A 12,891-nucleotide genomic window follows, 5' to 3' on the forward strand; every position below is an offset into this window, starting at 1 on the left:
GACTGTGTACACGGCCTGTTATCAGTCCTGGTGAGAGGTGTAGATCAAATGGAAATTACTGAGGAGAGTAAGAAACAACCCAAGAATATTTGCAAGATCATATAACATACACCACACAAAATTAAAGTAACTTTTAAGAGCTGAAGGAAATGACCAGCCTGACCAACAACACAGGGTTGTTAGACACGTCCACACCATGCACCATGCCCAGCAAAACCCAGATGTTCCTATACCCAGATTTCTGTAAATGGCAACTCCACTGGCTTTGTTTTGCTGGTAGCCCTGCCCCTTTCCCTTGTCCAGAGACCATGTCATCCAAGGGACTGCTCACCCCAGCTCCAGAAATCCACCCCCTTTCCAAAGATGTGAGGCAGTCGAGGACGTGGAGGCAAGTGAGGTGAGCTCTTCAGAGGTAGGGGGTGTAGTAGTTATAAGTGGTTTTGGTTGGTTAACTCCTGACCCTCTCTGATCTTTTAACCCTCCACTCCACCCTGATCTCCTATCCAGCTTTTTTTTTTTTTTTTTGTGGTACGCAGGCCTCTCACTGCTGTGGCCTCCCCCATTGCGGAGCACAGGCTCCGGACGCGCAGGCTCAGCGGCCATGGCTCACGGGCCCAGCCGCTCCGCGGCATGTGGGATCTTCCTGGACCGGGGCACGAACCTGTGTCCCCTGCATTGGCAGGCGGACTCTCAACCACTGCGCCACCAGGGAAGCCCTCCTATCCAGCTTTTGACAACTGGACGAGTGCCAGACAAATTCAAGCACCTTACGACCCCCAAACCCTGTCCAGGAAAGCATCTTATGCATAACTTTCTTACCTGAACCTGAACTTGTATCTTGGAGGAAGAGCATCACAGGATATGTTAGGTTCTAGAAGGAGAGAATCCCCACGTGAGAGGAAGTCAGGCAAGCACAGAGACTCCTCTTCCCACCTCATTCATCCCTCCAGACCTTGACTTTCACCCTCACGGCTTCAGAATAGCCAGCCTGCTTGTGCCCAAACTACAGCCGCCTTGCAGAATAAAAGAATACACCACTCCCAGACTCAGCTGACTGGAGTCCATCCTTCTAGCCCCTCATGCTCATCTCAGACAAGAGCAGAAAATGGCTGTCCCTGTTCTGTTCCTAGCCCTTGAACGGTGCTGCCCAATATAATTTTTTGTGATGATGGATCTGGTCTATATTTGTGCTGTCCGATGCAGTAACCACTAGCTATATGTGCTACTGAGCGTTTGAAACATGGCTAGTGCAATCAAGGAACTGAATCTTTAATTTTATTTAATTTAAATGGGCACTTGTGACTAGTGATTACAGTATTGGACAGCATGGCTTTAGATTGTCCATCCTGACTTTTTTTTGATGAGACATCCTTAAGATTGGAAAATATATTTTTCAAACTTGGTGCTGATACTGGCCTCACTCTTTAGTGATCAGCCAAGTCTGGGGATAAGGACAAAGATCATATTCCCATCCCAGATCTCACTTTCCCCTGTGACAGAGGAAATTGGAGAGTGATGCCCAGGCTGGGGGCTGTGTCCTGACTGCTGATCTGTCCTCAGTGCCTGTATTGATTGACAGCCGCTGACTTTGCAGATCTTGCTTTCTTCATGCCTGCTTCTTGGAGCACAGGTGACCATCAACTCCTGACACTTGACTTGTGACTTTATTATTTTTTTAAATGCATTACTTTATATATATATATATTTGGTTGCACCAGGTCCCAGTTGTGGTAGGCAGGCTCCTTAGTTGTGGCATGAGAACTCTTAGTTGCAGCATGCATGTGGGATCTAGTTCCCTGACCAGGGATCGAACGCAGGCCCCCTGCATTGGGAGCATGGAGTCTCATCCACTGCGCCACCAAGGAAGTCCCAACCCCGTGACTCTCTGAAATGTATTCTTTGGGAGGGAGAAGCTAACTAAGTCCAAGCAACACATCTGAACATAAGGAAGGGCGTTTGGATTTGCGGTGGGAGAGAGAAAGGTCAGACATCAAGAGGAAAGAATGCCCTGGTAATGACAGTTATGAGACCATAGAAATAGGAAACCAAGTCTAAATGTTCCTTCCTTTTTAAAAATCCAACACAGATCCCTATCTTTTGGCTAATACCTGGAGGAGAGGGATTGAAGGGACCTTGCAGATTGCACTGACAAGCTGTAGCCTGCGGGCCAGTGAGTGATCCATCCCAACAGGTCAGATCCTAGAAGCCCCCTCAAAGGCTGGCCACCGGGAGAGAGTGGGGGAGGAAGGCCTAGTACCAGGCAGCCTCTGCTCCGTAGCTCTGAGGGGGTGGGGAAGGCAAACCCTGGTCATCCCCTGGCTCTGTAGCCCTTTTGTGTAAGTGCCTGGCAAGGGTAACGTGGGGCTGTGCCTGGGAGCACAGCTGCGACTCTGCTGGGGAGGAAGCAGGGCCAGGGCAGCTCTGCCCTCCCCGATCCTCCCCTGGGGCTTCTTCAGCCGTGGGGACACGCACCCCGAGGGCCTCTGTTGGCCTGACCCTGCTGCAGGGGCTCTCTTTCCCCACTGACAGTGGAGATGGCCAGTTTTTTGAGCTCCTTTCTGCCCAGCTGCCTCCCCTCCCTCCTCTTCCTCCTCCAGCTGTCTTCCAGCTCTGCAGGTAAGATTTCTCTTTATTCCTGCCCTGGGGAGACCCTGAGAACAGGAAGGCTAGTTCCCTGGGCTCACCTCCTTCAACTCACCCTCAAGTTGCCATGCAAGTTATCTTTTCGAAACATAGATGTGCTGACATGGTTCCCCTCAGATACCGCCAGTGCCTCCCTACAGCCTTCAGAAGGAGACCCAAATCCATCATGCGACCTTAACTCAGGGCTCTCCTTGAACTTGGTCTTACCTATCTTTCCAACTTTGCTTTCTCACCTATCAAATGGGGAATATCATAATAACAGCCTCTTAGAGTTGCTGTCAGGGTTCAATTAGATAAGGTATATATAATATGCTTAGTTGTGCCTATCCCACGGTAAATCATGATAAATGTTTGTTGAGTTGTAGCGTCTCATCATGTTTGAGAGTTCTGTCTCACACTATCAGGCACCAATAAGTTTTTACAGAGGATCCCTGCTCTCCGAAGACAGATTCCCAATCTCAGGGAGCTGCCTAACAGAGAAGGCTCAGAACATATACTCCCTCGGGAAATGGCTGCAGGTCTAATGGAGAAACTAGCTTCATCTTCTAGTAGCTACAAGGCTGACAAGGAGATATATCCCACGGAGGAAAAAAGACTGGGAACATGTAAGGGCAGGGTCCAGGAGCTGTAGAGAGGGCTGAAGATACAGAGGAAAAGAAGAAGGAGGAAAGAAGGAAAGAAGATCCTCCACTTCTAGGGTGGAAGATCTCAGAGGAGTAGAATTTGGGACCAGGGTGTGAACAAATACAGAGGGCTGAGAAGTGATGGAGAGGTGGTGGTGGAGGAACGACCAAAGCAAAACCTCTAAGGGGAGAAGAAGGATCAAGTTGGCCAAGACTGAACAGGGAGGCCCATGGGACAGTTAAGCTGCAAGATGCTGGACCACATTCCAAGATGGGACCTAAAGGCTGGGATGACCACATGCTAGAATGTTCTGTCCAGGGAACTCACGGTATCTCTATAACCAGAGACCTTTAAGAAAAATTGAGCTTCTCCCTGGCTCTAGAATTCTATTTAAAAATCAAGTGTCTTCTTTCCCTGTTTAGAAGCAGCCCTTCCCATGAAGGGTTTGTTTGTCAAGGTTCCCTCTGATGCTCAGTTTCTTTTCTTTTGTGTCTTGGATAGGACAGTTCAGAGTAATGGGACCAGGGCAGCCCATCCGGGTGCTGGTGGGGGATGAAGCGGAATTGCCCTGTCGCATATCTCCAGGAAAGAACGCTACAGGCATGGAGGTGGGATGGTACCGACCCCCCTTCTCCAGGGTGGTTCATCTCTACCGAAATGGCAAGGACCAAGATGAAGAACAGGCGCCTGAATACCGGGGCCGCACGGAGCTGCTGAAAGAGACTATTGGGGAGGGAAAGGTGACCCTCAGGATCCGGAATGTAAGGTTCTCAGATGAAGGAGGTTTCACCTGCTTCTTCCGAGATCATTCTTACCAAGAGGAGGCAGCAATAGAATTGAAAGTGGAAGGTGAGTAGTGTCTATAATAGTAGGTATTGTCTGTTGGGTGGCCAGGACCTCCCTTTGAGCCTTCAGTCATTCTCTCAATTGAGATGAGATCCTTCAACCCAAACAGCTCATTCCTGGGAATTAACTCCATAGAGATACGCACATCAGTATCTCTGGGAATTCATATGCTCACGTTGTCCGTTACATCATTATTCTGTAATGATGTAAGGAAGCCAGAATCAGAGTCCGTGCCCATGAGCAGGGAAGTGACTGAGTAAACACTGTTACCCATACAGTGAATATCATGCAGCCATTTAAAAGATTGTTGTAGGGCCATTCCAGACAGCTTGGAGGCATTTTACAAGGTATTGTTGAGTGATAAAAGCAAGCTACAGAATCTAGGGAACAAAAAATTTATCCATTTATATAAAAGTGTGTATATAACATGCACATTTGTGGGTACGTATAGAGAACTTTTAAAACTTTTTAAATAGAAAAAATGAAAAATGTAGGCAGCAAAACCCAAAATAATCCATTTGTGATTATTTTGTGCTACTAGAGGGGAATATTACTTATCTGAAAGATAATCAAAGTATCCAAGTGGACCTTCTCCTTTCTTGTTTTGCTTTGGATTGTCTTTTCATTTATTTGTTATAAACAAGGGCCTTATTCCTAAGGAGTCAAACCCTATTACAGTGAATTCCTCATTTGATGTGTTTGTGGTGTTTTATTAGATGAGGAACATTATTAAACAATATATTCCTGGTAAACATCGTTGCAAGGAATTAAACAAGTAGAACTAATGTCTGAATATAATCATAAAAAGAGATGTTACCTATAGATTTTACCTCCACTGATTCCTTTCTCCAGAATTTCATTTGTGGTATGTTTGGCTTTTTGTTTGTTTGGGGGTTTTTTGCCGTACGCGGGCCTCTCACTGGTGTGGCCTCTCCCGTTGCGGAGCACAGGCTCTAGACGCGCAAGCTCAGCGGCCTTGGCTCACGGGCCCAGCCGCTCCGCGGCATGTGGGATCTTCCCGGACCGGGGCACGAACCCGCATCCCCTGCATCGGCAGGCGGACTCTCAACCACTGCGCCACCAGGGAAGCCCTGTGGTATGCTTTATGTGAGGGATGACTTTGAAATTTATTTTTTTGTTTTATCCCCGAGGGGTTAAGACACGGACAAGGAGGGGGAGATTTGAAAGTTAATTGCTATTTAATTGAGGAACAAAAATATTCTGAGGCCTGGGCCTCAGGTCATTTCCCTTCCCTCCTCCCCACCTGCTGGGCAAACATCAGACAATTGATCACTTTTGTATCTCAAGGGCCACTGTTGCAGTACTGGGACCAGAAGACGGCATTGTATGCAGGATAACAAAGCACTATTTCTAGAGACGGATCTCAGGGATGTGAAAACAGCTTTGTGTGTCACAGAATGTTCTTCATACAGCTGTTTACACTGGGGGATTTTTACCTGCAAGGAAGTCTGATAGTGAGGATCTCTCTGGTTTTCCGATTTTCCTCATTCCTGTTCAGTAGCTTCCAGGCTCAGTAACTGCCTCCCCAAGTACATCCCCACCCCACCCCAACAAGCAAACAAACAAACAAATGAACTGCCTGGGGAGAAAGTTTTCCTTTCGGTGGATTTCCACATTCCCACCCTCTTCTCCTTTCTCATAATCTGCATGCCTAAGAGTCTTTTAAAAAAGAGAGTTTAATGATGGACCACCCACCTAGCGTGAGGAAGCTGAGACAAATTTAGGACTGAAATGCAGTAACTATGTGATTGCCAGGTTTCAGGTGTAATTACCTCACCTCTTTCTCTAAAGAGTTTCTAATCTCTCCTTCTAACTTTGTATTTTTCTTGTCAGTTTTGTGATTTTATTACTAGTTGTCTCTAAACCTTTCTTAAAACTCTTCATTATGAAACTTTAAAACATATACAGAAGTAGAGAGATTATTATAATGAGCCTCCAAGTTCCCACCACCTGACTGCAACAGTTATGACCCAAGGACAGGCCACCTGTTTCACTAGACCCCACTCATCACCATCCTCCCCAAATGAATTCCTCCGGCAAATCCTAGGCAGCATTATTGTGTCATTGCTAAATCCTCAAAACCGTATGTCTCGAATAGAAAAACTCAAAAACAAAACAAAATCATAACCAAAATACTATTATTACAACTTTAAAATTTAACAAAAATTCTTAACAATACTCAGTCTGTGTTCACATTTTTATGATTGTTTTATAAATATATTTTTACAGTTGGTTTGCTTGAATCCAACCCAAACAAGATCCACAGGTTGGTATTCGCCCTGTAGAGTTTCCCACGATCTAGATTTTGCTGATTTCATTCCCACGTTGTTTAATACAGTGTTCCATACCTTTTATTTTCTGTAAACTTATAGATTAGGATATGAACAATCAGATTCAGGTTCGATTTATTTTGTCAAGCATATTTCATAGGTGATGCTATATACTTCGTTCATATCACTTTACATCAGAAGTCTCATAATATCTCTTTTTCTCTCTTTTTGTGAGCCTAACCCTTTGTTAAAATATAAAAGGTGTACAAAAAAAGGAACTAAAATATGTAATTATTAAACATGTTGCTCCAGGTAACTTCCAATGAGAACTTTGAAAGTAGAGCTGGCTGTGTTTTCTTCTGGGGAACACAGTAACAGACAAGAGCCTGAAACCGCAGCTTGAAGGATGGTATTTATACCTAAGAAACCAGTTTGATGTTGTTTGCTGTGACTTAATGCCTACCCTGATGGCAGTATCTTTATCTAGCCCCCTAACGCAGAGAACAAGATGTCAAGGGCCGGCCCTGAACATTGAGATTATACAGGGAAAGCTTTGGGGCACTGAGCCGACTCGAGAATGGGCAATAGATGGCGCCAGAGAGCCAAAGGTCATCCCCTGTCTATCTTTCCCACTCCATGTCCGCTCAGTTACCAAATCCGGCGGATCTTACTTTCTCAAAAGCTCCAGAAGAAAGGTTCATAACTCTTCTTTGTGTCATGCACCCTTTTGTCGGACCGGTAAAGTCGATGAACCCCTTCTCAGAAGGATATTTGAAATGCATAAAACATACTTGTACTGAAATACAGTTATCAAAATATTAAAGTAAGATATGGGGTGGCCCTAATAATAGTGTCATTTCAAAATGAACATAAGTGACATTTTGAGATTTCTGTACCGTGATATGAAAATATTTGTGATTTTTAGGGATGACAAAGTCTCAGGTTCTGTTCATATTGTTGTGGAGTGTTTCCTACAAACATAATTGAAAGAAACATTAATTTCAGCTTAAAGTTTACTGAAAATATGTATTTTTTTCCTATTTAAGTTCACCTTGACTTCCTACACTGCCACCACTGTCCTAGGCTCATGTGTTTTACTTTCACCATTACCATGGCCTCTTAATTGACTGCCTTCGACCCCCTCCTCCAGTCCTGCAGTCAATAAATCAGACCTTGTCACTCCTCAGCATGAAATGCTTCAGTGTACCCCGTGACCTTGAGGATCAGATCTAAGTCCTTTTCGTGGTTCTCAGAACTCTCCAAGACTGGCCCAGTATACAGCCTCGACTCCTGTCATTCTAAACCACTGGCCCTTCCCAGAAACAACCACTTACTTTTCCTTTAAACCTAAGCTTAGGTGTTAGTTCTGAGTCATCTTCTTTGATCCTGACTCATGGAGCTGTGGGCACTGTGCTGGGTGTTGATGACGCAGTGCTGGGCCCCCCGGTTCTGCCTTTCAGATCCCTTCTACTGGATCAACCCTGGAGTGCTGGCGCTCATCGCGGTTCTGCCTGTGCTCCTCCTGCAGATCACTGTGGGCCTTGCCTTCCTCTGCCTGCAGCGCAGACTCAGAGGTACAGGCTGGAGGGTGGCTGGCTGGGGACCCTTCCCTGAAGTCCCTGGTCTCTTGGAGCTTGGTCAGCTAACGTTTATTTTTGAGGGACTTCTGGGTTCAGAACTCCATAACGACAAGTTTTACATCCTACCGAATGTAAATATCATTTAGATAATAGGGCCTTTCATTTCCCTATGAGGTAGGGCTGATATATAATAGCCCCATTTTAGAGAGGAAGCAACTGAGGCCTGGAGTGGTTCAGAGATTTACTCAAGCTGGCACAGCTTATAAGTGGCAGAGCTCAGGCCTAAACCCCTATCTTCTGGCCCCTGAAACATACACAGCAGCTTATGCAACTGGGGGAGTGTGAGCTTCAGAATCAGGCAACTCTGTGCTACTAGGTTTAAATAAAGATACTGTAAGTAAAAGTCCCTACCACATAGTAGGTGTTGTTTCCTCCTTTTCCATCCAACACTGAGGACATGGGTTCAACCGTCTGAAGCTCCTCTCTTGTGCCCAAGAGCTTTCATTTTGAGACTTCTCCCCGCCACCAAGCATTCTCAAAGCCAAAGCCCTCAGGGCCTCCAATTCTCCTCCGCCTCCCATTCCTGAGAGGATAAAGCAGCAAGGATGGCTTGGAGTATATGAAGGGGGATATTGGTGGGATCTTCTCTTCCCTTGACCTCATCCCAGATACTCAGTTACCTCTTCTCCCACATGAGAAAGGTCTTCAGCCCACATGGCTGAGCAGAAAGAACCTGATCAGTGGAGTTGCCCAGCCTGGGTTTAGATCCAGTTCAGACAATGACGGAACTCTCCAAGCCTCAGTTGCCTAGTCTGAGTCAAGTAGAGATAACATCCTCCCTCCTACAAGTTATGGGAGGATTAAAGGGGATAGTGTTATGTAAAGCATCTAGTACAGAGCCGGTCACAAAGCAGCTGCTCAACTAAAAACTTAGTTCCTTCCTTCCTCATTCAGATGTGAAGTAGCTTTAGATTTACTAAGTGACAACCCAGCGGGGCGGAGTGACCTTGTGAACTGAGAACCAGCAAGAAAAGGAGCAGAGAGCAGTGGGGGCGGTAATAAAACCTTAGATTCGTTTGGGGCATTGGTGAACATCGCTGTCTACTGAGCTTCTCCACTTTCTTTAACCCAATATTTAACCCAGGCAATAGCCAGGGAATGAGCCTGAACTCCTGCTTTCAAATCTGGTGCTCTTCTCACTCTAAGGGAGTTCATGGGCTACTGAGAAACAACCTGCACAAAGGCCCAAGGCAATGGGTGTGGAGGGGCCCCATCTAGTGCCTGAGCTGGAACTAAAAATGTCGCCTTTTTCTATTTTAGGAAAACTTCCAGCAGAGATGGGTGAGTTCCAGGCACCTTCCCTCCCCATGCCTCCCTCCAGGTCTTCTGGTGTAACTGAAATGGTCATTTTCTCAGACCATCTCTGCCTCTGTCCCAATACCCTGTGCTCCCTTCAGGCGGGAACTTCACTATTAAAACTCCTATAACCGGTCATAGAGTCTCATTCCTCTTCCCTGCCTTCAGCCAGAGTAGAAGTAAAATCCTACAGCTTCCTTTCCTCCATCGTGCATCACTTATAATTTAAAGTGACTAAATAAAAAAATAAAATAAAATAAAATAAAGTGACTAAATAACAAAGGCTCAGAGGAGAAAAGATTGTTTCGAGTGCCATACTAATAATCCCTTTCCATTTGTTCTTTCAGAGAATCTCCACCGGACTTTTGGTAAGTCCTGGGGTACCCAGCCCCCCAGGTCAGCTTGGTGCTTCACTCGGCTCCTGTTACCTGGGGACGTAAGGACCCCTGGCTTCTGGTTGGTTTCCTCCCTCTCTTGTTCTTTCTTTGAATGTCATCATCTGCACCTAGGATGGGTTAGATAATAGCAAACACATTACGCTTTCATGTACCTGGCACTGTAACAGCTTCCCGAATGTTAATGTTCTAGCAATTACAAGTACTTTATGTACATTACTTCTTTTTTCAGGAATTACAAAGGGGAGGTAAACAGATCCTTTGCACATCAACTTGATGTCTAGTTGGGGAGGTGATACATATACATAAATTACTGGAGAACAAAGTACATATACATCACCGACAACTCACAGAGGAAGGAGTTTTCACAGTACAGAATGAGTAACTACATGTGACTCCTCAGGGAAGGCGACTTGGGGGAAGAGTGAAGACATCAAACCCCACTAGAATGTTGGCCTGGACTTCCTGGTGGTCCACTGGTTAAGACTCTGCACTTCCACTGCAGGGGGTGAGGGTTCAATCCCTGGTGGGAGAACTAAGATCCCGAATGCCATGCAGCAAAAAGAAAAAAAAAAAAAAAGAATGTTGGCCCTAGGACATGGTCTCTGTCCTTTTTATTCACTGCAGATTGTCCAGTGCCTAACGACAATGCCTACAATAGAAGGGCACCCAAATATTTGTTGAATGGGTGTTGCAGAAATTATAAGATGGTCCCTGCTCTGAGCAGCCTTCCTGAACAGCCTCTCCTCCTGAGGCTGGAGGTGCCCCTGGCTTCCACGCTAGCATTTAATCAGTGTGCAGGAAAAACAACACACATAGTCTGCAACTCAAAGGGAAGGAACAGGATCTTTGTTTTACAGGATTCAAAAAAACAAAGGTCTTAAAAAAAAACAAAACAAAAAAAAACAAAAAAAAAACAAACGAACAAAAAAAAACACAAAGGTCTTAACTTTTTGTACTCTTTGGCAATCTGATGAAGCCTCATGGACCCCTCCCTTCCCAGAATGTTTTGAACTGTACACATAAAATATAACACATAGGATTACAAAGAAAACCATTGTTTTGAAATAGTTTTCGAAATATAAACCAATTTGTGATAAAGTAACAAATGTACATTAAATAATATACACTAAATACAAAATATACATTAAATAATAAAATGTAGCAGCAGGTCTAATAATTTGGTAATTTCAAAATATTGATAAACAGTATTCTGAGATTTCTGCAACAACTCTGAAGGGCATGTGGTTTCCATTGGTGATAAAGTCACAGGTACTGCCGATAACTGGTTTGTTAGCTACATTTTTAGTGTAAGAAAATGCTAAATTCAGTTTGAAGTTAGTGAAAATAAAAATGGAATGCTTTTCTCATCCAAATTCATGAACTCCCTGGACTCTATCCACAAACTATTTTGGAACCCAGGTTAAGAACCTCCCCCCTCCACCACCCAAAATAAACCCAATAATAAATGGAGAGGGGTGGGTGGGACACAAGGGGGAACACATGTTAATCCTGTTTGTTCTGTGGCAAACGATTCAGATCCCCACTTCCTGAGGGTGCCCTGCTGGAAGATAACCCTGTTTGTAATCGTGCCATTTCTCGGACCCCTGGTGGCCTTGATCATCTGCTACAACTGGCTACACGGACGACTAGCAGGTGCAGTGCTGGGGCAGCAAACAGGACCACTGGGCAGCAGGGGATCAAGCCAGCCCTGAGTGGGAAACATAAAGAGGGTGGATGGAACCAGGGCTCAAGATTCAGAGCTGGAATTTCCTTCCTGCTCTGTCCACATGGCCAACTCCAGGCTCCTCAGAGAATCCATAAAGAGAGCCACTTACTGAGATCTGTGGGGTCCCTTAGTGGAAAGGGGGGGGGGTGACTATGAATTCCACAGGGAGGATGTGGGAGGAGCTAGTCATCTTCCACTCATCACCTATTTCTCTTTGTTTTCAGGGCAATTTCTTGAAGAGCTAAGTAAGTTTTCTTCTCTTTCTTATAAGCTGAGAGCAAAAAAAACAAGGAAAGCAGCAAGGGGAAGAGGGGGCTATTGAGGGATCAAAATCCCAAAGGAAAGGAAGGGCTAGTGAGCCTGGCTGGAGGGAGGATTCCTCCTCCACCTTCGTGCTCCAAAGCAAGAATCCCACTCCAGCTGGCCTCCTTTCTCAATTGTTCCCTACAGCAGGTGCCCTGGGCCTCCCCTCCAAGGCCAGATGACTCCACAGGGCTTTCTTCTCCCTGGTGTGACAGTTTCATGACAGAAACTGTTGACAGCTTTTTCAAGTCATTTTCTCCTCCTTCTAGGAAACCCCTTCTGAATGATGTCGCATCTTGGCAGGGTGGAGAAGAGCCTGGTTGGCCCAAAGACTGGTCCTCGGGGATGTCACATCCATCAAGTTGCACTCACTGGCCTCTTTGCTGTGGGGACATTCCAATCTGCACTTGCAGGAACGCTCTGAATTCCAAATAGGATCAACTTCTCTTCTGTCATCTACTTTGTCTCTCCCTTTCCCCAGCTCCTTCCTTCCTCTCCCCCTTTATGCTGCCCACATATTTCTACTCCTTGGTCTATCTTCCATCTGGAAGCCCTCTCTGGTTACAGCCAGGCAGCTGCTCTTTTCTCCATCAGAGGGCACCTGTGCTGCAGAGTAACACAGACAAGAGGGTCTCTGCCATGAACTGGAGACCAGGAACCTCCTCACTGCAAATTATAGCACACCAACTTTGCAAATGGTGGTCGTTTCTTCCAAGATCTCAGCCCTGCTGGGAAGGAGCAGGAAAAGTCCAAAACATCCAAGACAGCGCCAAGTGACCTGCAGAGTGAGGACATGGGGAGCCCTAACCAAAAACAGGAGATGGGGAGAAACCCGCAAAACACTGGCCAGAGCTCCATCTTGCCCCAGGCAGCCTACCGAGGTGCCAGGGGAGCAAGGGGTGAGAACTGGGCCACACACCTGCTTTAAAACGCCTCCCTTCTACATCTGGCCCAGATGGGTCCCTCACACTCTCTCCCCCACTCATCTTTTTTCTCCCATCTTCATATCTATTGGAGTGTCCACTGTTGTCTTCAACAACTACTACTTGATGGTCTGTCAGACACAAAGAAACAAGCTGGGTGCTAATTAATAATACTACAAGTTTCCATGTGCCACCTCTTGT

The 12,891-nt window shown here is 45.8% G+C and overlaps 1 protein-coding gene across 2 annotated transcripts; it reads left to right on the plus strand.

Annotated features, from left to right (window-relative positions):
- The first annotated feature begins 2,334 nt into the window (after window positions 1-2,334).
- On the plus strand, window positions 2,335-12,881 carry MOG (myelin oligodendrocyte glycoprotein). 2 transcript variants are annotated; one of them, XM_067752325.1, is made up of 8 exons: window positions 2,335-2,616; window positions 3,769-4,116; window positions 7,865-7,978; window positions 9,305-9,325; window positions 9,688-9,708; window positions 11,275-11,391; window positions 11,689-11,709; window positions 12,037-12,881. In XM_067752325.1, exons 1-8 carry the CDS (start codon window positions 2,535-2,537, stop codon window positions 12,048-12,050), a joined length of 738 nt encoding a protein of 245 aa, XP_067608426.1. In that variant the 5' UTR covers window positions 2,335-2,534; the 3' UTR covers window positions 12,051-12,881. The 2 variants fall into 2 exon arrangements, with proteins under 2 accessions (XP_067608426.1, XP_067608427.1); XM_067752326.1 differs by lacking the exon at window positions 12,037-12,881 and having other exon boundaries at window positions 2,501-2,616; window positions 11,689-11,791.
- The last annotated feature ends 10 nt before the right edge of the window (window positions 12,882-12,891 follow it).

Source organism: Pseudorca crassidens, chromosome 10, assembly GCF_039906515.1.
Source record: "Pseudorca crassidens isolate mPseCra1 chromosome 10, mPseCra1.hap1, whole genome shotgun sequence".
In the NCBI taxonomy this organism is placed as follows: domain Eukaryota; kingdom Metazoa; phylum Chordata; class Mammalia; order Artiodactyla; family Delphinidae; genus Pseudorca; species Pseudorca crassidens.

Excerpts from the sequence above, each read along its gene's own strand:
- MOG (XM_067752326.1), top strand. The coding sequence starts at position 2,535 with ATGGCCAGTTTTTTGAGCTCCTTTCTGCCCAGCTGCCTCCCCTCCCTC. Across the intron at positions 7,979-9,304 it reads CCTGCAGCGCAGACTCAGAG|GAAAACTTCCAGCAGAGATG; the intron begins GTACAGGCTGGA and ends TTTCTATTTTAG. Across the intron at positions 9,709-11,274 it reads GAATCTCCACCGGACTTTTG|ATCCCCACTTCCTGAGGGTG; the intron begins GTAAGTCCTGGG and ends CAAACGATTCAG.